Genomic DNA, 27945 nt, shown 5'->3' on the forward strand with positions numbered 1-27945 from the left:
TTTAAACTGTTTACAGCCCACAGACTACAAAATGAGATTTCCAGCTAATTTACATAAGTGTAAACCTAATCCTTAACTAAATAAAACTGACCTCAAATCAAATCATAAGTGGAAAGCCATACTCTGGGTGTGATCAGACTCATCATGACATATTGCACAAAGCGTGCTTCTTTCTTCCCCATTCTGTCACTCTCACATCCTACAGCAGTCTGGGAGAGTAGCAAGTTGTCATTACTGAAGCCGCCAATGTAACATCACAACAAAACAAAAAAAACTCCATGATGACCGCTTCAGTATAGATACTCATTACAAAGTCGAACACAAAGCACACAAAGCCTACTTTAGAAAATACTGAGATATCTTTTTTGAAAAAGCTGTAGTTTTTCTATCAGCAGTAGAAAAATATTTGTACAAAAACCTATGCGATATCATCACAAAATATATAGTTGAAGCGTGAAAATATGTTAACGGCACTTGTTTAGACAGACGTCTTTTTTCCACAGTGTCAATCATGTCATGTTGCACATACCAACAGTAAATATATTTGCTTAAGTTAAAAGTTTAGATTTTTTTCCCCCCTCATCTTATTTTCTTAAGGTATTTTCTCTAGCGGTATTTCACACATTGTGCAGTCATGCTCCCTTTCAGGTGATGATGTAATTAGTGACAGCCCTAAGTAATCTGAGCCTAATAAGCCGCTCGCGTCGACTAGCTGACAACGCGCTTTTCTTAAAGTCTACACTGACCAACACACAAACACTTACATTTCAATCAACAGCTCTAGGGCAATAAAAGGGAGCAAATGGAGGAACATACCTGTACAATTAATATTACAACGAATATTATACTGCTGACTTTTACAGAAACAAATCGATGCAAACCAAAGGACAGATGAAATAAAAACAATAGAAGAAGTGAAGGGTAAGAAACACAAAACAAAAAGTGTTAAAAAAATTGCTCTAGCTGACTACAGATCAGTTTGGCTCATCAATGGGTCTGCGACAGTAAGGGCAGCAGTTGTGCTGAAGTACAAGAAGCTCATAATCCTCACTGTGGAACATCTGCAAAACAATAAACCCATAAACAAGTACATTAACAACCCAGAGCAGAGATCCCTCTGTAGCCACACAGAGACAAGCAACACGACAGCTGAGAAATGAAATTAACAAAACCTGTATGCCTGTATATGAGCGAGAGAGAGAGAGAGAGAGAGAGAGAGAGAGAGAGAGAGAGAGAGAGAAAAACTCGTCCATGTGTGTTTTATGTCAGGGTATACTGTGTGTATGTGCACGTGTTCAAGTGTGTGTTGTACCTTGAAGCAGGTGGGGCACATGGTGATGCTCACATCAGGCAGCAGGGAGCGGAAATACTCCCACTTGAGTGGCCTGGGCCAGCGCTTGATCAGGACATCCCTCCTGCTCATGGAGCGCAGCACTGAGCGATTCACTTTCACTGGGACAAAGTTAGAGCCCCCCTGCTGTGGAACACAAATACGGGGATGTAAAATTCCAACACAGTCATATTTTATTGATCTCCTCCTTTCACAGACCAATTGGTTCCTCTGCTCCTCACCTCATCTCCTTACCTCAAAGCTCATTTTGGCCGTGAAAGGGTCTTCCTCTATGTCTTCCACATTGTCATCCAGCTTTAAAGACTGGGATGCTGATTGGAGTTATTTAAGAAATATGGCCCCTGACCACAACAGAACGTTCACACTGATGTCATTTTATATACTTATTTCATGCAATAATATGGAAACAAAAGCAGCGGGTAATAAATGCATCCCTTGGGAGCCATTTTAGGAACGAGGAATGTTAAAAATGCCAGTCAATTGTGGTGTGGCTTTGCATGCGCAGAGCAGACCTCAGTGCCCTTGAGGGTCTGCTGGCTAATGCAGGTTAATCCCTGTGCTGAGGTTCTGGCTGCGGCTCTCAGAGGGTTAGTGTCATTAAGATGAGACAGGAGAGCCTCTCTAACCCTATTAGCTCCAAGAGCTAAGATGACTTAGCTCTGACAGCTTACCCACCAGCGCAGAATCAAGGCCAACATGGACTAAAACAACTTCTCAGAACTGTCACCAGGCGGGCAGTGTCATATGCTTAATTTCTAAGAGAAGTCTATGGGCGTGGATGAAATCTCCCCAGTGCAGCAGAGCAGAGTTAATCATGGCACATTAGTGGAAGCATGTTAATCATGTGTGTGTGTGTGTGTGGTGATGTGCATGTGCATGTGTGGGGGGTATTAGTTAATCAAAGGATACCACCACTGCCCATGTGCTGCCAGCGTGCAGCCTTCCTGTCTACGTGAGGGACCTCCAGGTCAATTAGAGAAACAGCTTCCTCATCACCGATGCCCTCCTCTAGGTAGAACTGCACCAGTGGGAGCACCTCTATAAAAAGAAATATTAATAACACAATATTACTTAATAGCAAATATGTTCTCTCTGCAATCTAAAATTGGACAGTGTGTGTGGGTATTTGTGCAACCAACCATATGACGAAGCTGAGTAGATGAAAGGCTGTTTGCAGTTGATGCACACACTACCCTGGCTGTTCAGTAGGGGGTTGTTGGTGGAGCAGCGGTAGCACATCATTCCCTCTATAAGATCCTGTGACAGACACACACAGATCACAGCCATGCGCTTTCAAATGCATGGCTGATAGAGTAGCAATACTTCTGTTATGTCCACTGACTTTCCTCCGGCCTCTTTTTGGAAGAGCGCTGTCTCTCTCACCGTATTTCAGGTCTGCCATGCCCCTCTGAGTGCTTGGACCACCTACCACCTTCATTTGATTATCAGTGGCGCTGTATATCAACCCCCAGAACTAGTGCCCCTTGCCATTTGGCCAGTGAGCTGTTTATTGGGTTACTGCTGCTGTTGAAATACTGTTTTGTTTTGGGGTTTTTTGGGGGGGGGGGTTTCCCCCTTTTTTTCTCCCAGATTGTACCCGTCCAATTACCCCACTCTTCTGAGCTGCCCCGGTCACTGCCACATGCCTCCTCCAATACATGTGGAGTCGCAAGCCGCTTCTTTTCATTTGACAGTGAGGAGTTTTGCCAGGGGGACGCGTAGCGTATGGGAGGATTACACCATTCCCCCCAGTTCCCCCTCCCGTCCAAACAGGCGCCCCAACCGACCAGAGGAGGTGCTAGTGCAGCGACCAGGACACATACCCACATCCGGTTTCCCACTCGCAGACCAACTGTGCCAATTGTGTCTGTAGGGACGCCGACCAAGCCGGAGGTAACACGAGGATTTGAACTGGCGACCCCCGTGTTGGTAGGCTATGCTACCCAGATGCCTGAAACAGTGTGTTTTTGATAGATTGATACAGCTTCGTTTAGCTTATCCTTTGTCTTTGCTGACTAGTTGGTAGAAGTGCCTTGTTGGAACTTGTCTTGGTAAATTTAAGGAAGCCTTGTAGGGGTTCCCTGCCGTTTATTTTGCTCCCCCTTTTAGTTAGGGAGCATATTGTTTATCTGCTTGATTCTGTAGACCAATTGAGCTTTTTATTTTCTAGTTAGTATGGGTTTTTCTTTTTTGTTATTAAGGCCTTGGAGACACTGACGCCTCATTTGCTTTCATTTCTGCAATTTTGTATGGTTTATCACTAATCATTTTCTATAAATAATTGTTACACTAAGTGTTTCAGCAGCCTCTTGTTGTTTTGGTTCCAATTTTTGCAAAGACTTTGGGTACTTGTTATGTTACTCCCCATGTTCCCCTAGATATTAAATTAAGGTCATAACACTTTTCAGAGACAATTTTATGGACATGCAATCTAGGACAGGTAAAGTACACCTGTGTTTTCTGTGATCATCGATACAGTCACACACTCCGTAACGCACCTCACTGTCGTGGAAGGGTTTGGAGCCGATGGTGAGGCTCCCCAGTTCTACAGACTCCAGGAAGCGGGAGGGAACGTGGAGCTCCTGAAGCTTCTCGTAGGCATATCTGGCAAGCTTATAAGCACCCAGTTTTCGACTCTGCTTTGCCAAGGCATACAAGGTGTTACTAACCAGCGGGTCAAGGAAAACTAGGCCTGTCATGTAAAAGGCAGAGGTGGCGATTCAAATGTGAGTGAAGTAGAAAACTTTTAATGGCTGTCCCTGTTACATTGGCAGGGCTTATAAAATACACACAAGTGTGCAAGCATCTGTTCATAGACGACTAGTCTTTTTTCTGGGGGGGGGGGATTTTCCTCCTTTTTTCTCCCCAATTATATTTGGCCAATTACCCCACTGTTCCGAGCTGTCCCGGTCACTGCTCCACCCCCTCTGCCAATCCAGGGAGGGCTGCAGCCTACCACATGCCTCCTCTGATACATGTGGAGTTGCCAGCCATTTCTTTTCACCTGACAGTGAGGAGTTTCACCAGGGGGACTTTGCGTGTGGGAGGATCACACTATTCCCTCCAGTCCCGCCCCCCCCCCAACAGGCGCCCCGACCGACCAGAGGAGGCGCTAGCGCAGTGACCAGGACACATACTCACACCTGGCTTCCCACCCGCACAAACGGCCAGTTGTTTCTGTAGGGACGCCCGACCAAGCCGGAGGTAACATGGAGATTCAAACCGAAGATCCCCATGTTGGTAGACAGCGGAATAGACTGCTACGCCACTCAGACGCCCCAGTTGATGACTAATCTTAATTTGGTGTGCCAGCAGTTGAGTGTACAATTTCTATTCAGAAGAACCAGCCTGTACAACTGGTCTGAAAATGATGTCATGGTTAAGTTGTTTTGTCTAATTCTGACCATTCTGAGGCACCATGAACATAAAGCATTTCATTCTACCCTGCAGATCAGGGAAGAAGATTAAATGCCTCAGAAGTAATACGTTTGTCATTGGTTGTCTGCGTTTATGTAAGGCTTGTGCTCAAATGTATATGCGAGTTTGTGTATGCTTATATGTGTGTGTCTGAGAAGAAGAAACTTGCTTGTTTGTATTTATATGGAAGCAGACTGTTGGGGTGAGGAGCTATGAGAATGGTAAAGGCAGGTCAATGAATTGCAGCTGCAGCAGCTCTAACCTGGCACTCTTCCATCAACTAAACTGTAACTCCGCTCCACTCCCTTCCTTTCCACCATTCTTCCCTCTCCCACTTTCCACACACCCACTTCTGACCAACTGTTGATGAATGCATCTCCCCCTATTGTGCCTGTTGTTTGAAATTTTTCAGTGACATTGTGTAGCCCTGTTCCATCCCAGCCCAGTTAAATCCATAAATCCCAGTTCAAAGTTTTCCGAGGGACTCTGTTTGGCTTGAGAGGATTCCGGCTACCCAGCCTGATTTCCTCTACAGGGTCTGGGATTTCCTTCCTCACCCTTGGACTCAGCTCCCTAAGAGTGTGTGGGTGTGTGCGCGTGCACGTGCACGTGCACGCGTGTGTGTATAAGCACACATGTGAGTGGTTTTGTGTGCGTTCATTCCAATTAGGATCTATTCTAAGTGTGAGTGTGTGTAATATGTGTGAGTGCAGTAATCAGCATTTGTTTAAGATACTGAGGACACATCTCTTCCTGGCGCCATCTTCTCCGTCCTATCATCGCCCCTTTTCTTTCCCTAACTCCTATCTCTTCTTATCTTCATTTCAGGTTGCCAATTCTGCATTGAACTTTGCCTAGCTAAAGAACGATAGGCAGCAAGATACCTTCCACTAGAATGCTTGTTAGATACCTTAATTGTTCTTGGGGACTACCTTCTCAAGTTCAAGGATACACTTTGGAAATGCCCAGCGGTACGTCCTTTGAGAGGTTGTTCAGGAGGAACCTACAGATGTTGAAGAGAGTCTCTGGCATGTGGGAGCTGAAAGGCTCATCCTAGAAAGGGAAATAGGAGAGGGGGAAGGGTGGAAAAGGAAGTAAGGGGACAAAAAAAAGTTTTTCAGTTTCGGGCCCTAGTCTTAGAACTAAATGTTTCTTCTACCCCAGCCAACTCTTTTTCTTTCTCCTCCTTTCCTTTTCCTGTCTTCAACCTGGACTGAAAACCAATCAGGCCCTGTGTTGTGCCTTGTCCCACTTCACGGTTAAGGGCTTCCTTTAAATGGTTAGGCTGTAGGTGAAAGGAGCGTTTACTGGTGCAATCATTTGTACAGCTCTTTTTGGCAGCAGTTGATGGTTCAAGTCCAGAGTGCTTGCCTGGGAGAGTTAAAGTGAGATATAGAGGTTTCCTGCTCTGGTCTGGATCACAGTGATCCCTCTATTGCAGGGGTGTGACCACAGCAGAGCAGAGAACTGAAACAACAAACAAAGGCTTGACACACACACAGTGACACTTGCCAGGTCACCCCATCCAGAATGGCCATAATCAGACATTGCTTGTTTTATGATCAAGTTGGGAGTTGGGGAGGGGGGGGTGGCTTCAGAAGACCACTGGCAAGGTGGTGATCATGATCAATCAATCAGCTAGTCACTGTGGTGATAGGGGTCACAACGAGTTCAGGAAGTGAACCATTGTGATTGGAATGAGAGGATGTCAAGCTTAAAGAGTTTTCTAACAGAACTTTGACTAGAGGACATTTTTGAGACAGCCTCAACGGCAGTTTGAAAGCAAATTGTAATTATTAAATTCTCCCCTCTTTCACCTTTATGTCAAACTAAACAATTTATGCACTTATCTTGTCTTCACCTTGACCCTGAGCCCCCCTTTTGGTTGATGTGATGTGATGTTCTCACCGTGTAACGCTGGATGGAGTGGTACACATGATAGAGTTCAGCCAAATGTTGAAAACGCTCAAATTTCTTCAGCATCTCATCCCTTTGCTCTTCATTGTCTTGCTCAAACACATAGGTACACACACAAACATACACAAAACACAGGTCAACAATTAAATCAATAACTGCATCAGCCCTCAAACTACAAACAAAACAAATGCATCGACAAATAAAAACCAAAATAGCTGTGTTAATTCCACAGATTCTGACTTGTGTTTTTGTGACGACTGTGGTCCTCACCCCTTGCGATGTCAAGACACTGCATAGACAGCATCCAGTAATAGTACGCTGCATCATTGAACCTGCTCTCCACCACTGCATTGTGGGTAAGCTGCTCCAGCACTCTGACAGCCTCACTCTGTCGCCCTGCTTTGTGGAATGCTGTGATTCGGATGGGAGGTGGGGGTGGGGTGAGGATAGGGATAGGGGACCGATTTAGAAGAGAAGGCAAAAAATGGTTTGTATCGGTCCTCAAAATCTGCCAAATACTGTAGCAAAGATGGACTAGAAGTAACAGCATACTCATACATTAATATTGCATGCTCATATTGTTTGAAAAGGAGCCCTGAACCTTAGAGATCAAGAGAGAGCTGACGTGTTGTTACATATCATGGCATTCTCAGGCAGCCAGAAATTTATAACATTATGAAAAAAAGACACAGAAAACATACACCCACAAACCTGCACACAAATACACACTCACACATACAATATGATACAGCTTTGTCAGTTTGAACTGAAATTCATTTTGCATCCTTAGGCAGTTCTGTTCAAGAGATTAACACACAAATTAAACAGACAGTTACGCACGTGACACTTATCACAGACATACAAAACACATCAAACAGTCATGACAAACATACATATTACATTATAGCCTCTGGATTCAGATCTCAATTAGCAGCATATACAGGCCTATTTCTCCTCATTCCTGGGGGCAATATGTAATTTAACAAAATGAGGGAATGTTTTTCCCACGTTTTAGATATAAATAAAAGCAGAAGTCATTTATGTCCTACTAAATGGAGACACTGCTCCTTAAAATCAGACATCACACCCATCAGACAGCATAGTGCAAGCAAATGTTTGTCCTATTCTTCATGTTCCTATCATTGGATAATAAGAAGCAGCTTCAGGAGGGTAACCCTTGCACTGACCCTGTACCCAACAGCCACAGGGAGGGGCAGGCCCATTAGTGGCAAATATTTATCGGTTCACTCTACCGGTTAAAAAGCAGCCTCAGCTGCTGCTGGTTAGTGTAAGGAAGGAGCCCCCGCTCCCCCTTGATTGGTGTCTTACATGAACACATATACACAGGCTAACAATGATGGATATGGACCTTGGCAGGGATTAATGTCAGGGCCCCTAAAATAAATATATACATTAGGCCAAGGGCCCTAAGATTTTGTCAGATGGACCCCCATCCGAGAAGATGTTCAATGTTGAATATGATTTAGTACATAACAGAGTAACTTATTACTGTTGTTACTTCTGTTGTTAACTGACTATTATTCAATATTTTCTCTCCTAATGTCAAATGAATACATTAAGCATGAAACTAAACTACTCCTTCTCATGCATGAGGACCCCTAGAAACCCCCCAAGGTCCCCTGGGGATTCCCACATTCCATTGGGAGCCACTGGGCTAAGATTTCATTCCCTATCTCTCCTTGGTGTTGAGCCTAGCATCACGCTAGCCATCTCTACACCCCTGAGGCTTTATTGAGAAACACCAGTGCCTTGGTCAAGAGACACACAAAGACCTTAGACTCAATTATATCCACTTGAAAACACAACACCGCATCACCACTGGACTAAAATACACACAATCAGCACAATGCATGACTAGTCAGGCCGCTAGGCAGGCTGCAACACAATCAGGTCCGTTCAGCCTCGCGTTTCCACACAGAGCCAAGCAGGGCAAGATTATGCAAGGGAGGAAATGAGCATACTGGATCATAATTATAAATCTATGAGCTGATTATAACTATGGTTACAGTTGGTAATCATCATCAGAGCCGCTTGTAGTAGTGGTGATTACAGGCGTGCGTGCATGTCATTCAGCTGATGGGCTGCTCAGCTCTGCTCTGCTCTCTGATGCTCTAGCAGAGAGGATCGTGTTTTACAGTGGAATGAAAGAATCGAGGGGAGGCAGTGAAACATGTCTGGGTACAGGCTTGGCCACTTTATGGTTTCCATATGTAAAGATCGGCTGGTCACTCTCGACTTTGGCTTTTCATTGAAATAATCCCCGATGTACAAAGTTTAGCAAAGAGAAATAGAACAAATGACTGGATTTGAGAGCATCCCATATATAAGGGTTGGCTGGAGGTTACCAAGCACAAAATGCTTAATGAGGCAAACTCACCCTTTTGTGCCTCCTCAAAGCGGTCATTTTCAGCCAACCACTGGGCATAGGGTACATAGACATCATCTCTGAACTGTGTATACTTCTCAACCAGGGAAAAAGCCTGAGGTACAGATGCGTGAGAGACACAACAGAGACAAGGACAGAGGAAACAAATCAGGTTGTAAAAAAACATTTGATGTATGTGCTCACATGATTTGTGAAATTTCGGGGCTTGTCGGGTATATATACACTCACCAGCCACTTTATTAGGCACACCTGTCCAACTGCTCGTTAACGCAAATTTCTAATCAGCCAATCACATGGCAGCAACTCAATGCATTTAGGCATGTAGACATGGTCAAGACGATCTGCTGCAGTTCAAACCGAGCATCAGAATGGGGAAGAAAGGTGATTTAAGTGACTTTGAACGTGGCATGGTTGTTGGTGCCAGACGGGCTGGTCTGAGTATTTCAGAAACTGCTGATCTACTGGGATTTTCACGCACAACCATCTCTAGGGTTTACAGAGAATGGTCCGAAAAAGAGAAAATATCCAGTGAACGGCAGTTCTGTGGGCGAAAATGCCTTTTGATGCCAGAGGTCAGAGGAGAATGGCCAGACTGGTTCGAGCTGATAGAAAGGCAACAGTACATCAAATAACCACTCATTACAACCGAGGTATGCAGAAGAGCATCTCTGAACGCACAACACGTCGAACCTTGAGGCAGATGGGCCAGAGCAGCAGAAGATCACACCGGGTGCCACTCCTGTCAGCTAAGAACAGGAAACTGAGGCTACAATTCGCACAGGCTCACCAAAATTGGACAATAGAAGATTGGAAAAACGTTGCCTGGTCTGATGAGTCTCGATTTCTGCTGCGACATTCAGATGGTAGGGTCAGAATTTGGCGTCAACAACATGAAAGCATGGATCCATCCTGCCTTGTATCAACAGTTCAGGCTGGTGGTGGTGGTGTAATGGTGTGGGGGATATTTTCTTGGCACACTTTGGGCCCCTTAGTACCAATTGAGCATCTTGTCAATGCCACAGCCTACCTGAGTATTGTTGCTGACCATGTCCATCCCTTTATGACCACAGTGTTCCCATCTTCTGATGGCTACTTCCAGCAGGATGACGCGCTATGTCATAAAGCTCGAATCATCTCAGACTGGTTTCTTGAACATGACAATGAGTTCACTGTACTCAAATGGCCTCCACAGTCACCAGATCTCAATCCAATAGAGCACCTTTGGGATGTGGTGGACCGGGAGATTCGCATCATGGATGTGCAGCCGACAAATCTGCAGCAACTGCGTGATGCTATCATGTCAATATGGACCAAGCTCTCTGAGGAATGTTTCCAGTACCTTGTTGAATCTATGCCACGAAGGATTAAGGCAGTTCTGAAGGCAAAAGGGGGTCCAACCCGGTACTAGCAAGGTGTACCTAATAAAGTGGCCAGTGAGTGTATATATATACTGCTCAAAAAAATAAAGGGAACACCTAAAAAACACAATATAGACCTCGATGAATGAAATATTTCAGCTGAAAATCTTTATTTATTAGACAGAGGAATGTGTTTAGAGCAAAATAACCTAAGAATGATCAATGGAAATCAAAATCATTAGCCCATTAAGGTCTGGATTCAGAATCATACTCAAAATCAAAATGGAAAATGAGAACATAGGCTGATCCAACTTCTGTGGAAATTCTTCAAGACGATTCAAAATGAGGCTCAGTAGTGTGTGTGGCCTCCACGTGCCTGTATGCACTCCCTACAACGTCTGGGCATGCTCCTGATGAGACGACGGATGGTCTCCCGAGGGATCTCCTCCCAGACCTGGATCAGGGTATCGGTCAACTCCTGGACAGTCTGTGGTGCGACATCGCGTTGGCGGATGGTACGAGACATGATGTCCCAGAGGTGCTCGATTGGATTCAGGTCTGGGGAACGTGCAGGCCAGTCCATAGCATCAATGCCCTCGACATACAGGAACTGCTGACACACTCTGGCCACATGAGGACGAGCATTGTCATGCATGAGCAGGAACCCAGGGCCCACTGCACCAGCATATGGTCTGACAATGGGTCTGAGGATCTCACCCCGGTACCTAATGGCAGTCATGGTACCTCTGGCTAGCACGTAGAGGTCTGTGCGGCCCTCCAAGGATATGCCTCCCCAGACCATCACTGACCCACCGCCAAACCGGTCATGCTGGAGGATGTTGCAGGCAGCAGAACGTTCTCCACAGCGTCTCCAGACTCTCTCACGTCTGTCACATGTGTTCAGTGTGAACCTGCTCTCATCTGCGAAGAGCACAGGGTGCCAATGGCGAATCTGCCAACCAAGATGTTCTCTGGCAAAGGTCAATCGGGCTGCACGGTGTTGGGCTGTGAGCACAGGCCCCAATTGTGGACGTCGGGCCCTCATACCATCCTCATGCATTCTGTTTCTCACTGTTTGAGCAGAAACCTGCACATTAGTGGCCTGTTGAAGGTCGTTTTGTAGGGCTCCGGCAGTGCTCCTCCTGTTCCTCCTTGCACAAAGGACCAGATAGCGGTCCTGCTGCGGGGTTGTTGTCCTCCTGCGGCCCCCTCCACGTCTCCTGGTGTACTGGCCTGTCTCCTGGTACCTCCTCCATGCTCTGGACACTGTGCTGGGAGACACATCAAATCTTCTTGCCACAGCACACATTGATGTGCCATCCTGGATGAGCTGCACTACCTGAGCAACTTCTGTAGGTTGCAGATACCGCCTCATGCCACCTCTAGTGGTGAGGGCACTAGCAAAATGAAAAACTAACCAAAGATCGGCCAGAAAAGATGAGGACAGGCAAATGGTCTGTGGCCACCACCTGCAAATCCATTCATTTTATAGGGGTTGTCTTGCAAATTGTCTAATTTCCACCAGGTGGAAATTAGACAATTTACCAACAGGTGAAATTGATTCACAAATCAGTGTTGCTTCCTAACTGGACAGGTTGATATCTCAAAAGTGTGATTGACTTGGAGCTACATTGCATTGCTTATGTGTTCCCTTTATTTTTTTGAGCAGTGTATATATATGTCCTACAGATGCAGTGCATACATAAAGACAAAACATATCTACAATAACGTGAATGAGTGTGGAAAACAGACAAGTGTATGAGCTAAGCAGATTTTACACTATTAAATTACTGATGCCATTTGAGTGGCAAGGCTTGGAGTGCTCTGTGGATGCATGTCTATCAGTCATGGAGACTGATTAACCTTGGTGTCTTTGGGCAAAATCTATGTCAAAAAAACACATCAATCATACCATAATGTTTAAGTAGGAGTGTACATGCATGTTGATGGGCCTGTGCGTATAAGCCAAGACAAGCCAAACACAGTCTAAAGTATGTTATGGTTTGAAATAGATCATACAGTAAGTCAAGTTAGCAGCATCCATATGATCCAAACTGTAAAGCAGTATGTGCACTGTTGTCTCTCGGTGTCCTCCTCCCCCAGTGAGGGACATACAGCATAACAGCTTTCCCAACCCTAACCTCCCTCACTTTGCCCTCTTTTTCTTTTTCTCTACCCACAGTTGAATATCTAAGAGGGCTTCCTCAGACATTGTTGCAAGAGCATGTGAGAGTGATTTGATGCTGTTTTTGGCTTTCATTCCATGCAAAATTGCCAGTATCGATCTCAGCAACACCTGTAACTCGATTAAACACTGCACATGGATTAAGGAAATGCAACATCTTTTTCATGTCCGTGCTTCACGAGCCATCCCAATGGAGGGGCTTGATTGGTAACAGAACGGAGCTTAAATCTGATGCTGTTGTAGTCCATTAGAACGTTTTGTGCTTCTCACTCTCTAATCGTAGTGCGGGAGCGGATTCAGAGAAATCTCATGCTGGCTTATTAGCTCTGCTGGTGTTGTGAAGATGGGTTGCATTTGTCAGTGTCGGAAAATTATGCTGGCTTATGGTGTCATTGTTGACTAAAGGCTCTGGATACAATAGCACAGACAAAAAACTTTTTCTGTAGGCTTTTGCTGTAATAAGATGTATGAAAATGGCTTTTGTTTATGATATACCATTTATAATACAGTATTCTCATTCATGGAGCACAGCTGCTATGGTGTGTGTGTGTGTGTGTGTGTGTGTGTGTGTGTGTGTGTGTGTGTGTGTGTGTGTGTGTGTGTGTGTGTGTGTGTGTGTGATTATGAGCAGAGCAGGTGTGCCTTTCAGGTGTGTAAGTATTCCAGACCTCGTCCCAATGGCGGGCCTCCACATGCAACTGCACCAGTGCCTGTAAGTCTCCCATCTTGGAGTAGGTCTCAGAGGCATAGCCATGGTGCTTCAGCTTCTTGAAGTAGAGCGCACACTTGGCCAGAGGTTCACGCTCTGCTTTATCCAACTTTCGAGCTAAGTCGATCAGCCTAGATAAGAGGAGAGAGAAGTTCGATCATGGGAAAAGGAGGTGTATAGTGAATGTGTGCGTGTGTGTGTGTGTGTGTGTGTGTGCAGATAACGCTTTATAGTAGGGCCAATTACAACCTCAACCAACCTTACTCTTCTCATAACACCATAGAGAAAGAGAGACCTCACTCCCACCCAGTCAATGTCAATAGTGGGGTCTGATAAAGCCTGACAAGGTCGATGGTGTTCACTCATGTTATTTCTTGTTTTGGCTCAATGTCAGCCCCAGTCTCCCAGGGACCAGTCTGCGGGGACTTCTGATATGGATAAGTTTGTGTCTGACTGTCCTATCTGCCTACTTTCCAACCACACACATTCACACCCAGCTTTCCCATGGCTTACACTGGTGTGTGTGTGTGTGTGTGTGTGTGTGTGTGTGTGTGTGTGTGTGTGTGTGTGTGTGTGTGTGTGTGTGTGTGTGTGTGTGTGTGTGTGTGTGTGTGTGTGTGTTAATGTAGTAAGCAGATGAACTATGTTTTCAGGTTATGACTCAGGTTATGACAATGTATTTTATCAGCTTTCACCCTGTACTCTGTACTCTAACGGCCTACGGCAGTCCATGTCAGCAACACCTATTGACACTGTCAGGCAGGCGCTGTGTAAGAAGTGCGCTTCTTGATATCAACATTAACATTACCCAGGGCAACTAGGTGAGCAGCAGGGATTGGGGCTATATATGTCCCCTTCTAATTGATTCAAATCAAAAGTGTGTCATCGTTTTTGGACTCTTGCTATGTCTTCCTGCTGATGGAAGGATATTACTGGTTGAAGCAAAGAAAAACATCAGCGTAAAACAGAATCACCATGCTATTTCAATGGTCTTCGAATGGCAATTCGGTCAAGGTTAGTGAGCTTTTCCAAAATAAGAAAACCAAAGAATCCAGAGTTCCTTTTTTGACAATAAAATGGGACAGTAACATTTTGGATTCAGAATGCAAACAGTAGCTTTTATAACCAAATTAAATGTATTACAATGTAATATCAACATTTTTTAATTGGAAATTGTAGTGAGATCTGTAGTGAGCCGAAAACAATCTAGGCAATGCAGTGGAACCCACAATGTCTCTGTCCCACTTTACTTTTTCATATGAACAAAAGCTCTGATAAAAAATATCATCTCTTTTGTTTCTGGTTTTGGTTTTCCTCACAGATCAGTTTAAGGAGAGCAGCTGAAAAACACAGCCATTAAAATAAATTTGAATTACATTCCAGGTGGATTCTTTTTGCTTTCAGACAGATTTTGAATGTTTTACAGTGATTGTCACCCACATGTCTGCCCAGCCGTGCTCTCCTATGATGTCAATGGCTTTGAGATGTTCTCCTGCGGACAGGTACATCTCCGCAGCAGCCCGAGGCTCCTTGCTGTTCTTAGCCCAGTCCGCCTGCTTGGTCATCAGTATTCGTGAATTCTTAGGGTCTGTCGCTCCTATAAACTCCTGCAGAGAGGGAGAGAGTGTGAAGGAGGATATTGTTAAGGGTAATTCAGCACTGACAAAGTATTTGCTACCTGAGAATTCCTTAATAACCATCCATCCATCCATCCATTGTCCAAACCGCTTATCCTGCTCTCAGGGTCACGGGGATGCTGGAGCCTATCCCAGCAGTCATTGGGCAGCAGGCGTGAAGACACCTTGGACAGGCTGCCAGGCCATCACAGGGCCGACACACACATTCACACCTAGAGACAATTTAGCACGGGTGATTCACCTGACCTACATGTCTTTGGACTGTGGGAGGAAACCGGAGCACCCAGAGGAAACCCACGCAGACACGGGGAGAACATGCAAACTCCACACAGAGGACGACCCCCAAGGTTGGACTACCCCGGGGCTCGAACGCAGGACCTTCTTGCTGTGAGGCAACTATGCTATCCACTGTGCCACTGTGCCGCCTCCTTAATAACCCACATGACAAAATTGAGAGTGTGACATTACTAATGTCACAAGACTAAGCCTAATACATCAGGATTAAAACATCTGCTCTGTGAAAAGACCAGGGAAGTCCAACTAAGGCAGGCAGAGAGGACCAACTGAGTCAAGGCCCTGACAGGAGGAAGAGAGTGACAGAAACACCACCAGGCAAGCAGGCCTTCCCCTCCAGTGTCCTTCCTACCTTAAACAAATGGCCACAAGGACCAGATGGCCTCACAGTCACATAAATATACAGCAGTCAGATCAAACACACACACACAAGCAAATACACACAAGTCATGGCTGTGTCATCTGCTCTGGCTATTTGAATGCATTGCCAAGGATCAAAGTGTCCCCCACACCCAAACACACAAACACAGGTTATTCTCAACTCCAGCTGAACTCCTCGACAGAGTATTGATTTACAGCTCTCTCTCCCTCTCTCTCTCTCCAATTGCATGTATGTGTAACGTAGCTTAGTGTTCCCCAAGGATTCATGTGCAAATGGACAAACTGCCTGTGCGTGTGTCATGTGTGTGTGTGCACATGCACTGACTGCATGATATATGTGGAGATTGCAGTGATATATGAGGAGACGAAAGACAGACTGTGAAGGAGGTCCATTTGAACACATGATGCAGGGCCCCAACTTGGCACGACTGCACACGGTGAAGTAAAACACATGCCCTACGACATTAAAACATGAAATGCACTCCGGTCTTCTATGTCTCTATTGTAACAAAGTGTTTGTGCACGTGTTGGTGTGCATTTATATATATTTTTTCCATCTTTTATTCTTCAATGTGACATACTCACTTTGGCGTGTTCGAACATGCGCAGGTCCGTGTACATGCTCAGGGCTCTTGAGTCTTGGCCGGTGCGTTTGTAGAGCTTGGCAGCCTCGTGGAATTTCCCCTGGTAGGCACAAACATCTGCCAGGAACAGATCATTGTCGTTCTCACCCCGCTTCTTCCTCTCCTGCAGGTTGGATACAAACACAAGAGTGCGAGCAAGGGATGAATTGGTGGCGCATGAGCACACAAAGCCATATACAGATGCACAGACATGCACACATTCAAGTCACAACTGTGAACATATGCACAGTGATGCTGACACAGAGTCACGCATACACTGGGAGAATATGGAGAAAATTATCGGCTTGCAGGGTGAATCAGCCTCACCACTGAATCACCCCACAGAAACTCTTAACACCACCAGCTGTAAAGGAATGGGAGAACAAATGCCATTTTCTTGGGATTCAATGATCCTTTCTTCCCAAATCAACTAAAAAAAAATACTCTATCAAAGACTCCCTTTTTCAAGAAGTAGCGCTCAGAGCAAGGCTAATCTTATCGTAAAGAATGTCCGTGAAAATATAAAAGCACATGAATGCATTTATATTCCCACTATGAGCCTGAATGAAACATTCCCCAAGGATCAGCCAAGTTCAAATTACACACTTTCCTCCCCTTAATAGAGTTTTCTGTATGAGTGTGTGCTAATGTCTGAAAATGCCTGTGTGTGTGTGTGTGTGTTTATATGGAAAATAGAGGGTCATCCAGATATACGTATGTTGTACCCTGATCTAGGATTCTGAAGTGTAAGCCAAGGGGAAGGCCTTGCTGTTAAATATATTCTGAGGGTAGTACATGTGATCAGACAACTCTCCAAGCCCCCCCTCCCACCACCACCACCACCACCACCACCACCCATCTCCCATTAAGGACGCAGTGAGGGCCAGTTCTGGCCAGCCAGAGAACAGTTTGTTGCTCTACCCTTTAAACAGGTCTAAGCCCTGTTTTCTTCTCTCTGTGACAGAAGACGCTGAACTCAATTGATTGCCTCATTTGATTTGGAGAGGTGCAGTTCTCCCACTCCAGTTTTACCTCGATGCTGTTGATGAGCTCCAGGTAGCGCAGATCTCTGACTCTAATGAAGGCCTGCAAAAGGAAAAACAAGACAAATCCTTCAAAGGATGGAGCCTCTCACTGTGTTATTTATAACACTTAACATCACAGCGTTTAATGTTACTGTTGATTGATACCATAACACTTTACTCTCTCTAGTGTTCTAATACCCTGGCTGCTAGATAGGACAAAAGTATTTGTGACAGGCTGCCCCATCTAGTGATGGATAGAGGAATGGCACTTGGTGGTTGTGTACTGTATGTATTATGTTTGTTTTTGTGAGTGTGAATGTGTATATGTGCAAATACATGCCTGTGTGCTGATATGGATGTGTCTGTCTTCCTGTATGCCTGCCTGCCTGTCTATCTGCGTTTGCTATATGTATGATATGTGCATTTGTGTGTTGATCACACCACTGGTCCTAATCACAAAGACATGCCTGACTTGCCTTCTTGGCTGTGTCAAAGTCAAGTCCCTCCAGAGCCTCTGTGGCCAGGTCCCTCCAGTCATTGTCTGTCACGCCCAGACAGGCGATCTGGTATGCCTCCTTAAACATTTTCCTCTCCAGGTACTGGTACATGGGCGCTGACTACAGAGAGTAACAGCATAGTCAAGTCAAGCCAATTTTATTTGTATAGCCCAATATCACAAATTATAAATTTGCCTCAAGGGGCTTTACAGCAATACAACATCCTATCCTTAGACCCTTGCATCGGATATGGAATCCATCCATCCATCCATTATCTTAACCGCTTATCCTGCTCTCAGGGTCACGGGGATGCCGGAGCCTATTCCAGCAGTCGCTGGGCGGCAGGCGGGGAGACACCTTGGACAGGCCGCCAGGTCAACACAGGACCCAAACACACACACACATACACACACACACACACACACACATTCATACCTAGGGACAATGTAGTATGGCCAATTCACCTGACTTACATGTCTTTGGACTGTGGCAGGAAACCAGAGCCCCAGGAGGAAACCCACGCAGATAAGGGGAGAACATGCAAACTCCACACACAGGACGACCCGGGATGACCCACCAAGGTTGGATGGACTACCCCGGGGCTCAAACCCAGGACCTTCTTGCTGTGAGGCGACCGCGCTAACCACTGCGCCACCATGCCGCCCGGATATGGAATAATCATCAAAAATGAGTTGCCAACTTTAAATTTTGAGAGCAGCAATAAAAGATTCTTGGCTGCTGACAGAATGATATGCTCACCAGTTCCCTGCATCACTGACAGACAGTTTTGCGGTATTACAAATGACCTTTTGAGCACAACACCGAGCAATATTCCCAATATCTAAACATTTACTGTGTGGTAACAAATGAACAATGTCTATATGATCTCTCCCAAATAACCACCCATAGTAGTGCCATCGTCTACAACAGATGCAACCTTTGTTCTGTATGCCCACCTGAGGGACCTCCACGGCAGACATGGAGTAAACGTGGAGGCAGAAGATCTTTGAGCCATTGTAGCCAACCACAAAGCCTTGCAGTTTCTGCTGATGCACAGGGAAGTTGCTTGCTTTGATGTTGAGGTAACCACTGCCTGAGAAACACAGCATGTCCTCACACTGTGTGTTCCAGGCTACGCTGTTAGCATTGGGCTCCTAGGGTCCAGGGAAGGCGGAGGAGGAGAGGAGTGGTGAGGGTACAGAAGATAATAGGAAAAAACAAATTATAGGATTGAACGTGGAAGACAGACAGGGTAGAACATTAGGAAGTATGTTGATATGTATAAATTCTTTAGATGTGTCGTAGGCTATGGTAAAAAAAATATAAAGTAAAACTATCTACAGAGATATGTTTGTTCGGCTGTGTCTTAGAAATGTGGGGTCCCTAAGCAACATGCTTTCCTCTGGCTGCTAACCTGAAACAGCAGTTCTTTGGTATTAATGTCATAGACCAGACAGGTGTTATGCTCGTCCACCACAGCCAACTTATTGCGGGAGCTGCTCATGTCCAGGCAGCGCACTGATGTTGACAGCTTCAGCAGAGTGATAGCAAGCGGGTTGTCAACAAATATCTTCAAGATCTACAGCCGAGAAAAGAGATAAAACCGAACAAATTAACAGAGGAGCACTGCTGATGATGCAAAGATGATCAAAATGATAAGATGTGAACTGCAAAACAATAGACACAGGATGCAAAGTGTGAGAGCTTGAAAGGCTACTGGGAATGCTTTTGGTTAGATAAAAAAAAAGAAGAAGTAATGTTGTCCCAAAGAACTCTTACCACGCCCAAAATATGTATTCCCCCGCCCCCCTTTTTCTGCCCAGTTGTACTTGGCCAATTACCCTATTTTCCGAGTCGTCCTGGTCACTGCTCCAACCCCTCTGCCAATCCGGGGAGGGCTGCAGACTGCCACATGCCTCCTCCGATACATGTAGAGTCGCCAGCAGCTTCTTTTCGCCTGACAGTGAGGAGTTTCGCCAGGGGGATGTAACACGTGGGAGGATCACGCTATTCCCCCCAGTCCCCCCCCCCAACAGCTGCCCCGACTGACCACAGGAGGCGCTAGTGCAGCGACCAGGACACATACCCACATCTGGCTTCCCACCCGTATTGTGTCTGTAGGGACCCGACCAAGCTGGAGGTAACACGGGGATTCAAACCAGCAACCCCATGTTGGTAGGCAACGGATTAGATCACTACGCTACCCAGATGCTCACCCAAAATATTTTTGGTTTGTTGGGCTGAAACCGTATTTACCTTCTCTAGTCAAATTCTGATTTCAACATACACCTCGCTGACCATTTTAATAAGTTATCTAACTTAGGGACGCTTCTCCTCAAAGTACTCACGGCTCCATTCTTCAGCCCTACTAGCAGGCCCTCTCTGCCAGGAGGCCCACCAATCACTTTGATGTACCGAATCAGAGACTCCATCAGCCATTCCTTCTCCTTGACACTATTGAAGGACAAGCACTGGAGCCTCTTCTCCTACATTAGAAAGAGGTTAGTGGAACAGATGAGACCACAATTACAAATACCCCATGAAATACTCACTCAGCTTCATTGGAATTCCTTTGATATGGCCAACTCAAATTATTTTGGCCTCATAATTTAACATTCTGTTAAACTAGTCCTCTTAATTTATTTAAACATTCTCTTAAATTGTCTTAAAAATATTCTCAGCAATCTCAACCTACTGCTTCAGTGTCATATTAAAGACAGTAAATTGGGGTGTGGTATCTGAAAGAAACACCTTGAAGATGAATGTTGATTTGATCTGACACCAACATGCATGTCCCATACAACCACAGCCCATTTATATGGCTTAAAAGCTGTCTGAGGCATGAAACACCAACAGGGCCTATTAGAGAGAGATCCGATGCACCTCTCAGACAGACCTGCAGGGATGTAACCTCTGTGTTATGGCTGCTACTCCCCCAACCAGCCTCTGTCAAACACGTGGAGAGACAAGAAGCAGAGAGAAACCCCCAGAGACACCCGTGGTTCCACAGACTTTGGCCCTTTCCTCTCCATCCCCTGTCTCTCACTTATTCAGTTGAAAAAGGACTGAAAGGGGGTGAACAGAGCCAGCAGAGCACACAAACACAGCTGGAGTCTTTTACAGGAAAGGCAGAAACATCTGGGAAAAACCAGGCCACTATCTCTTTTCTCTTGGCTGTGTTAAGTAGCAGCATGCAGTTAACCGCTAATTCACTGTGTTTCCATCATGTTCATAGTGCACAAACGTCTCTTTAGGCTCTTCCACAATCTGTCAACCATGCATTAATGAAATTTACATAGGACAGGAATGTCTCTGCAGGTCAGCTGAAAAGAAGAAATTAAGTAGAGCTCTATGTCACAGAACATTAAGAGCAGAGTTTCTGAACTGTGATCAGGCACATTTTTTAACTGACAAAAAAGATTATTCTTTGTGTGTGCCAGTGTACTCCGTGACAAAGCTCTCACAATCTCTCCTCCATCTGACCTGACACAGGATGATATGCTGAGAGCAAACCACCAGCAAGTTGCATTCAAACTTCCTACAGATCTTCTCCTTGATGCGGTAGTGCATGTCTGAGGAGTCGTCCGAGTAGAGCTCATAGATGAGAATCTTCTCGGGCAGCTGGATGGCCAGACGGTTCCTGTAGATAGCAATCTTCTTCACCAGCTCACGGCATTTGATCCTTACTGAGGATGGAGTAGGGAGAAGGAGATAATGAGCATGGAAGAAAGGTCAGTAAAGCCAAAATACCCCTGCCTCCTGCTCTTTGGTTGTGTCTATCTGACCATGGTTCATGGGTTCAAATAACTGCTATCCTGTCAGAAATGTCTCTACAGACCTTTAAGCCACTTTTTACTGAATCTGGCAAAAATGGAATACTGGGCATCCGGGTAGCGTGGCGGTCTATTCCATTGTGTACCAACATGGGGATTGCCGGTTCGAATCCCCGTGTTACCTCTGGCTTGGTCAGGCGTCCCTACAGACGCAATTGGCCGTGTCTGCGGGTGGGAAGCCGGATGTGGGTATGTGTCCTGGTCGCTGCACTAGCACCTCCTCTGGTCAGTCAGGGCGCCTGTTCAGGGGGGAGGAGGAAATGGGGGGAATAGCATGATCCTCCCACGTGTTACGTCTACCTGGCGAAACTCCTCACTGTTAGGCGAAAAGAAGCAGCTGGCGACCCCACATATATCGGAGGAGGCATGTGGTAGTCTGCAGCCCTCCCCGGATCGGCAGAGGGGGTAGAGCAGCGACTGGGACGACTCAGAGAATAGGGTAATTGGCCAAATACAATTGGGGAGAAATTCAAAAAAAGAAGAAGAAGAAAAAGAAAATGGAATGCTTAAAGCCTGTGCACTCTTTATTATTAAAAAAATCAAAAATTAGAACATTTTATTAATTTGGTACAATATTTCCAACATTGGAAAATTGACACAGACTCTTGAAATTATTGTGGACCTGAAAGAGAAGGTAAGTATGGATTACCGATATAGTGATGAGTCATATGAGTCCTCTTAAATTGTCTCTTTAAGGTTATTAAGATTTTAAGAACAAAATCAAATACACCTTTGAATTAAAGACCGATAAAATGTCAAAAAAGATTGCATAGTATTTTGGAAAGTTTATAATTCAAGTATACAGTTTCAGACTTGCTTTGACTAAATACTTCTGTTGTAAAATAACGAATGCACCTTTTTGTTCAGTGATGAGGTGCTGGACAATGACATCAGTCATGCTGTCTCTGTAAGCATAACGATCTTTGTAGAGGCCGTGAACTGTGCTGAAGATGAGCTGGAAAAAGGCAATAGTCCCATCCTGGCAGCCCAACACCTTGAAAAGAGATAACAACATAGCAGTACATCCTATTAACACCTCTAAGAAAAAAATGTGAGAGCAACAGGATGTTCCTGTTGTTTGAGCCCAGTCTATCATGGTAGAAAATCTGCCAGCAACCACTTCTCTCCCATATGCCTCGTCACTTTCAGTTAAATTTAGTGAAAGGAAATGATGAAGAGGTGTTACTGTGGGCGAAATATTTTACACAGTGAGATAAAATGACTCATGTATCTGTGAAGCATAAGTGGTACTGTTGTATCAAATCGAGAAAATATGTCGAAACAAATCAGTTTTGATTGCAAATCTCAGCTCATCATTGCTGTTTTACTTTGCAGTACTCTGTCTCTATCACACTGAAGCACATCAGTGACTGAATGTCTGATCACTTAATAGGACATATGTGTTCCCAAGATGTGGACCCACCACATAGTTGGAGTCGGGCTTGACCCGGCACGTCCACACCCAGGAGTTCTGCTCTCCGATGGTGCCAAGCCGCACGCCATCTCTAGTATAGAGGGAGGCCTGTTTGTCAGAGCCACCCATAACTATGTACTCGCCCTTGGAAAAGTAGCTGACGCAGCATGGGTCATAGGTGAGAGTTCTGTCTTTCCCAATCTGAGCAAAATAAAAGAGAGAGGTCGCCATTAAAATAAGTACCTCTCTTATTTATGGAGAGAGGTCTGGGCTAACACTTTGCCGCATCTGGGCCCACACTCATCAAAGCAGAAAACATGTCCAACAATTCCTTTGAGCACTTGAATAAAAGATGGGGGAAAGAAAGAAACATGCTATCTCTTCTAAATAGCTTTTATTGCATCGGTACGCCAGGTCCATTAGCACAAGGTAATATCAGTTCCTCAACTCCACGCATCTGTTTCTCCTCACCGCGTAAAAGAACCATCTGACAGTACATACTACACTGAAATACACATTTTAGACAAGTTCATTTTCTTTTATTACAAACTATTCCAAGGGCTGTAATGAAAACAGCATGTTTACTTAAAAAGATAAATGAACCAGTGACAATACAGGAGCTGAATGTTTCATGGCAGAATAATGAAGGGTGCATATTTGTCTATAATTATGGTACTACCCAGGGGCACTGAGCAGGAAGGAGAAGCAGTGAGGGGACCAGTAGTATTACAAAATCTAGCAGGATTACTTCCAATGCCATGTTATGGTTTTAATAAAGCCTGGCAGCTTGATTACAACAGGAAATACAGTCCTTAAAGTGCAGTCAAGTGTTATTCATACCTTATGTTTTAGACAAAAGGTTATCAAATATGTCAGTTTCTTGTTGCTATAGTAACGTGAATGAATGGCAACACACAGACTGTTGGGGTTCCTTAATCCAATCAATTAGGGATAGAGGACTTGAAGACCCAGGATTGCCTCCCTTTGCTCAACAGACCCTTTGACCTGTTTGTAGTGGGGAGCACAACACTTGTGCGGTAGAGATGCAAATTGTGAACACAAATCAGAAGACCATTAATGGGATTTGGTATAGACATGTATATTAGCAAGCCATCTTGTTGTTTGTACTTAGGAGAACTGTGTGGCGCTTGGGCATTTGGTGTTGTTGAAGCATAGAACTTTATTACTCACCTGCTTACCACTGAGCTGATAGAAGGACAACTTCTGTCCCCAGTCTGCCACAGCCAAAATGTCGTTGTGCTCATCCCTATGACAATACAAGGAAAATAACTTGCCTATTCTGACTGTAGAGGGTGTTACAGAGCAAGCCTGGCTGCTCCGCTCATCCACAACCTCATCATCCTCTTCCTCACCCTTTCACTTCCAAAAGTCCCCGTTAAGACCTGTCTGGTTGAATACTGACACCTACTGGCCATATCTACAACATACACCTTATATGTTCCTTTAATCTTGTTTATTTTGATTCTTAGCGACTGTCTTGAGTTCAATCTATCAATGAATCAAGTTGTATTTTATATAGCGCTTTTCTAGCTGCAACAGCCACACAAAGCGCTTTACATTTCTGGTCAAATCGCAATTTCAGACACCTGTTACAATAGAACACAAGCCAGACAATGTAAAAACTATTGACAGTTGTGCCTATTTTATAAAGAAGCTACCTTAAACTATTCTACACTCTTGATGTTGATAGTTTAGGTTGAATACTGACTTAGACGGGTTCCAAGCAATGGACCAGATAGGAGAGGAAGAGCCTCCCGGACGCTCTATCTTGACCTTCTCTTCCCCGTTCTTGTTCCGGATGCTCACCACTCCATTCATCATGCCCAAGGCAAGGTACTGGCCGTCATTTGTCCATCTGTAATCAAATGAAACCATTTGTCAAAAATGTTTTACAGACAAGGGCTTAAACTTTATACTATTTGTACATGTAGTATATCTTGTGCATTGTATTGCATTCTAAACCACCACCTGTTATTCTTTTTTTTTACTACTTTATTAATCCCCTTGGGGAAATTCTTTCTCTGCATTTAACCCATTCTATCTGTGTAGCTAGGAGCAGTGGGCAGCCGCCGTGCAGCGCCCGGGGACCAAATCCAGTTCGTCTTGCCATGCCTCGGTCAGGGGCACAGACAGGAGTATTAACCCTAACATGCATGTCTTTTTGAAGGTGGGGGAAACCGGAGCACCAGGAGAAAACCCACCACAGACACGGGGAGAATATGCAAACTCCACACAGAGGATGACCAGGGATGACCCCAAGGTTGGACAACCCCAGGATTTGGACCCAGGACCTTCTTGCTGTGAGGCGACAGCACTAACCACTGGGCCACTGTGCCAACCACTTGTTATTCTTAAACAATCCTTTAACTCAATATGTATAATTTTATGCTATTCTTTTATTTTCAGTGTAAAATGTTTTCAACAACTGCAATGTTTTGAGTACTGTGCAGTAGAGTACTGATATATATGGAGTCAGTGAGCAGGCACTGCCTTTACCAGGAAATTTAAAACAACAGGAAGAGGAGCCTTCAGCTGTCACCCAGTATGAAGACATTGTAAAAGTTGTTGTAAAGCAGGAAGATGAGAAGTTGATTTTGGTTAAAGAAGAAGATAAAATATCAGAATTTTTCAGACCCTTGGACTCTTCAGACCTGAGAGAATAGGAATCCTAAAGATGCTTATCAACAGTGAAAGGTGGTCCAAATCATTACAATTGCTATCGGGTAGCAAAACTTTGTATGAGCAGCATTATGGCAGCATGGTGACCCAGTGGTTAGCACTGTTGCCTCACTGCAAGAAGGTCCTGGGTTCGAACCCCAGGCCGTCCCAGGTTCTTTCTGTGTGGAGTTTGCATGTTCTCCCTGTGTCTGTGTGGGTTTCCTCTGGGTGCTCAGGTTTCCTCCCACCATAAAAAAGGACATGCATGTTAGGGTTAACACTCCTGCCTGTGCCTCTGTCCAAGGCAATAGGAAAAAGAACTGGAGTTTGTCCCCAGCCGTTGCAGCTGCCCACTGCTCCTATACAATAGGATGGTTTAAATGCAGAAAACAATTTGGATTGTAACCTACAATGACAAAATAAAGTAGCGTTGATAAATAAAGTGGCTTTCATATAAGCAGATATGACCGATTTGTGACAATCAATTCTTACTTTTTCGAACTGTGTACATAAAGATACCCAATACCTCTGAATTTTGTATTTATCTGCAAACTAGATGTTTAGATATTTGGATAATCACATGTAGAGACTTTTACTGATAATGTTACCCCTTTTTTTCCTTTACTTTAAAATGTAATTATGTCTTTATGTTGAGCATCTCACTAAGACAAATTCATAGTATCTGTAAATTTTATTGGCTGGCAATAAACTTGAACTTTGCAAATAACTATAGAGACTAATTTACTCACCCACAACATGTTATCTTGCTGCTCACTTTATGCTTGGACACCGATTTTTGTTCTGGGGACCATAAGCCTAAACAAATATAACATGAGATTTACAGCTGTCTGGTGTGCCAACGTTAAATTATTATTCTCTAAAAAAATCAAAATGTATTCACTTGTATTACTTTGCAAAAGTGCATAAAGTCATGCAAAATTCGACTGTACTCACCAACATCCCCAGAAGAGCAGGAGGCTAATTGGTGAGTAACAGGGTTGTAGGCAACACACTGAATGGAATCATTATGACTGCAGAACATGCATCAAGACACAAATAAAAACAATTAATAATTAAAGAATCTAATGAAGTGAGAAAACTATAACACAAAACTGATGAGAAAAGGGGACACCTACGTGTATTTCAAAATACCCTCCAGTTCAGATGTCCAGATGATGATACTTTTGTCTGCAGAACCTGAGGCAAAGCGTTTACCTACAGAAAAAAATATAGTATGTTTGAGATATGTGTTACGGTGACGTCAGAAATTTATAGAGGAAAAACTAAACTTCTAGCTAAGTACCATCTTTGGCATAGGCCACACAATAAACAGTGTCTTTGTGTCCTTTCAATGGCTGGATTAGAGTTCCATCTTTTGTGTCATAAACCTGCAACAAAAATATACAAGATATAATACCAACAAAAGCATAACATCAAATACTTTAAGTATTTCTAGACCTCTGGCATGACGAACAAACCACACCAATCAGTCTTACCAGAACACAATTTCCTGCAGCAACAATTAGCCGACTACCATCTGGCTTGAAGGCGAGGTCATATATACTGAAACGGAGAATGAACACTGAATCACAGTCGCACTATCAGGGCTTTGCTATTCTTTGGCAGTAAAGCTAAGACACGCTACATCACACATTTCTTAATACATTAAACGAAAATACCATGCAAAATTTACTTCTTGGTGTTCGTGGTAATTCTTGAGATCTGGGAGCTAAGCTCATACAAGGACCTTATTTAGCTGACGAAACTAAAATGAATCATTGTCACTGCATTACTGTACATGACGTTAGCTAGCTAAATAGACAGCTAACGTTAGCTTTCCTCAACAAAATATACAAGTTGCACTTTGAATGCAAGTCTGTTTATTGTACAAATATTTTTTACAAGATGTAATAAACCACGGTTAGGTCAGTTATAGCATTTCTGATGCAAGTGAAATGTTTATCGTATATCATCACTTAAACAAAAAGTTAGCTGGAAGGCTAACAACTAACACCAGTTTACATAGCAACCGCCGTTGCTAACCAAATCCCAGCATCCGGCCTAGTGGCTCAGCTCAAATCAGCTTTAAGATTCTTACCATTGCTCAACTTTGTCACGATCATGCACTTTATCTATCCACGTAGGAACGGCTCTCATTCTGCCGTTTAACGATATATTTTACTGAAGATTTGTTTCTAAATAAATTGTCATAGGCAAC

General features: G+C 44.4%; 1 protein-coding gene across 1 annotated transcript; it reads right to left on the bottom strand.

The window, feature by feature from the left end:
* On the bottom strand, positions 1-27945 carry ift122 (intraflagellar transport 122 homolog (Chlamydomonas)). The gene is made up of 29 exons (XM_056274830.1): positions 27826-27945; positions 27224-27290; positions 27031-27115; positions 26864-26942; positions 26682-26758; positions 26477-26543; positions 24778-24924; positions 24240-24315; positions 23058-23249; positions 22490-22628; positions 21285-21487; positions 20150-20287; positions 19216-19380; positions 18758-18955; positions 17781-17921; positions 17312-17365; positions 16242-16403; positions 14785-14951; positions 13304-13475; positions 9084-9186; positions 6956-7096; positions 6677-6774; positions 5721-5821; positions 3850-4015; positions 2491-2608; positions 2264-2389; positions 1586-1662; positions 1313-1477; positions 1-1061 (listed from the first exon to the last, which is right to left on the bottom strand). The coding sequence occupies exons 1-29, from the start codon at positions 27882-27884 to the stop codon at positions 975-977; spliced, it is 3570 nt and encodes a 1189-aa protein (XP_056130805.1). The 5' UTR covers positions 27885-27945; the 3' UTR covers positions 1-974.

Source organism: Lampris incognitus, chromosome 2 (assembly GCF_029633865.1).
Source record: "Lampris incognitus isolate fLamInc1 chromosome 2, fLamInc1.hap2, whole genome shotgun sequence".
Classification (NCBI taxonomy): domain Eukaryota; kingdom Metazoa; phylum Chordata; class Actinopteri; order Lampriformes; family Lampridae; genus Lampris; species Lampris incognitus.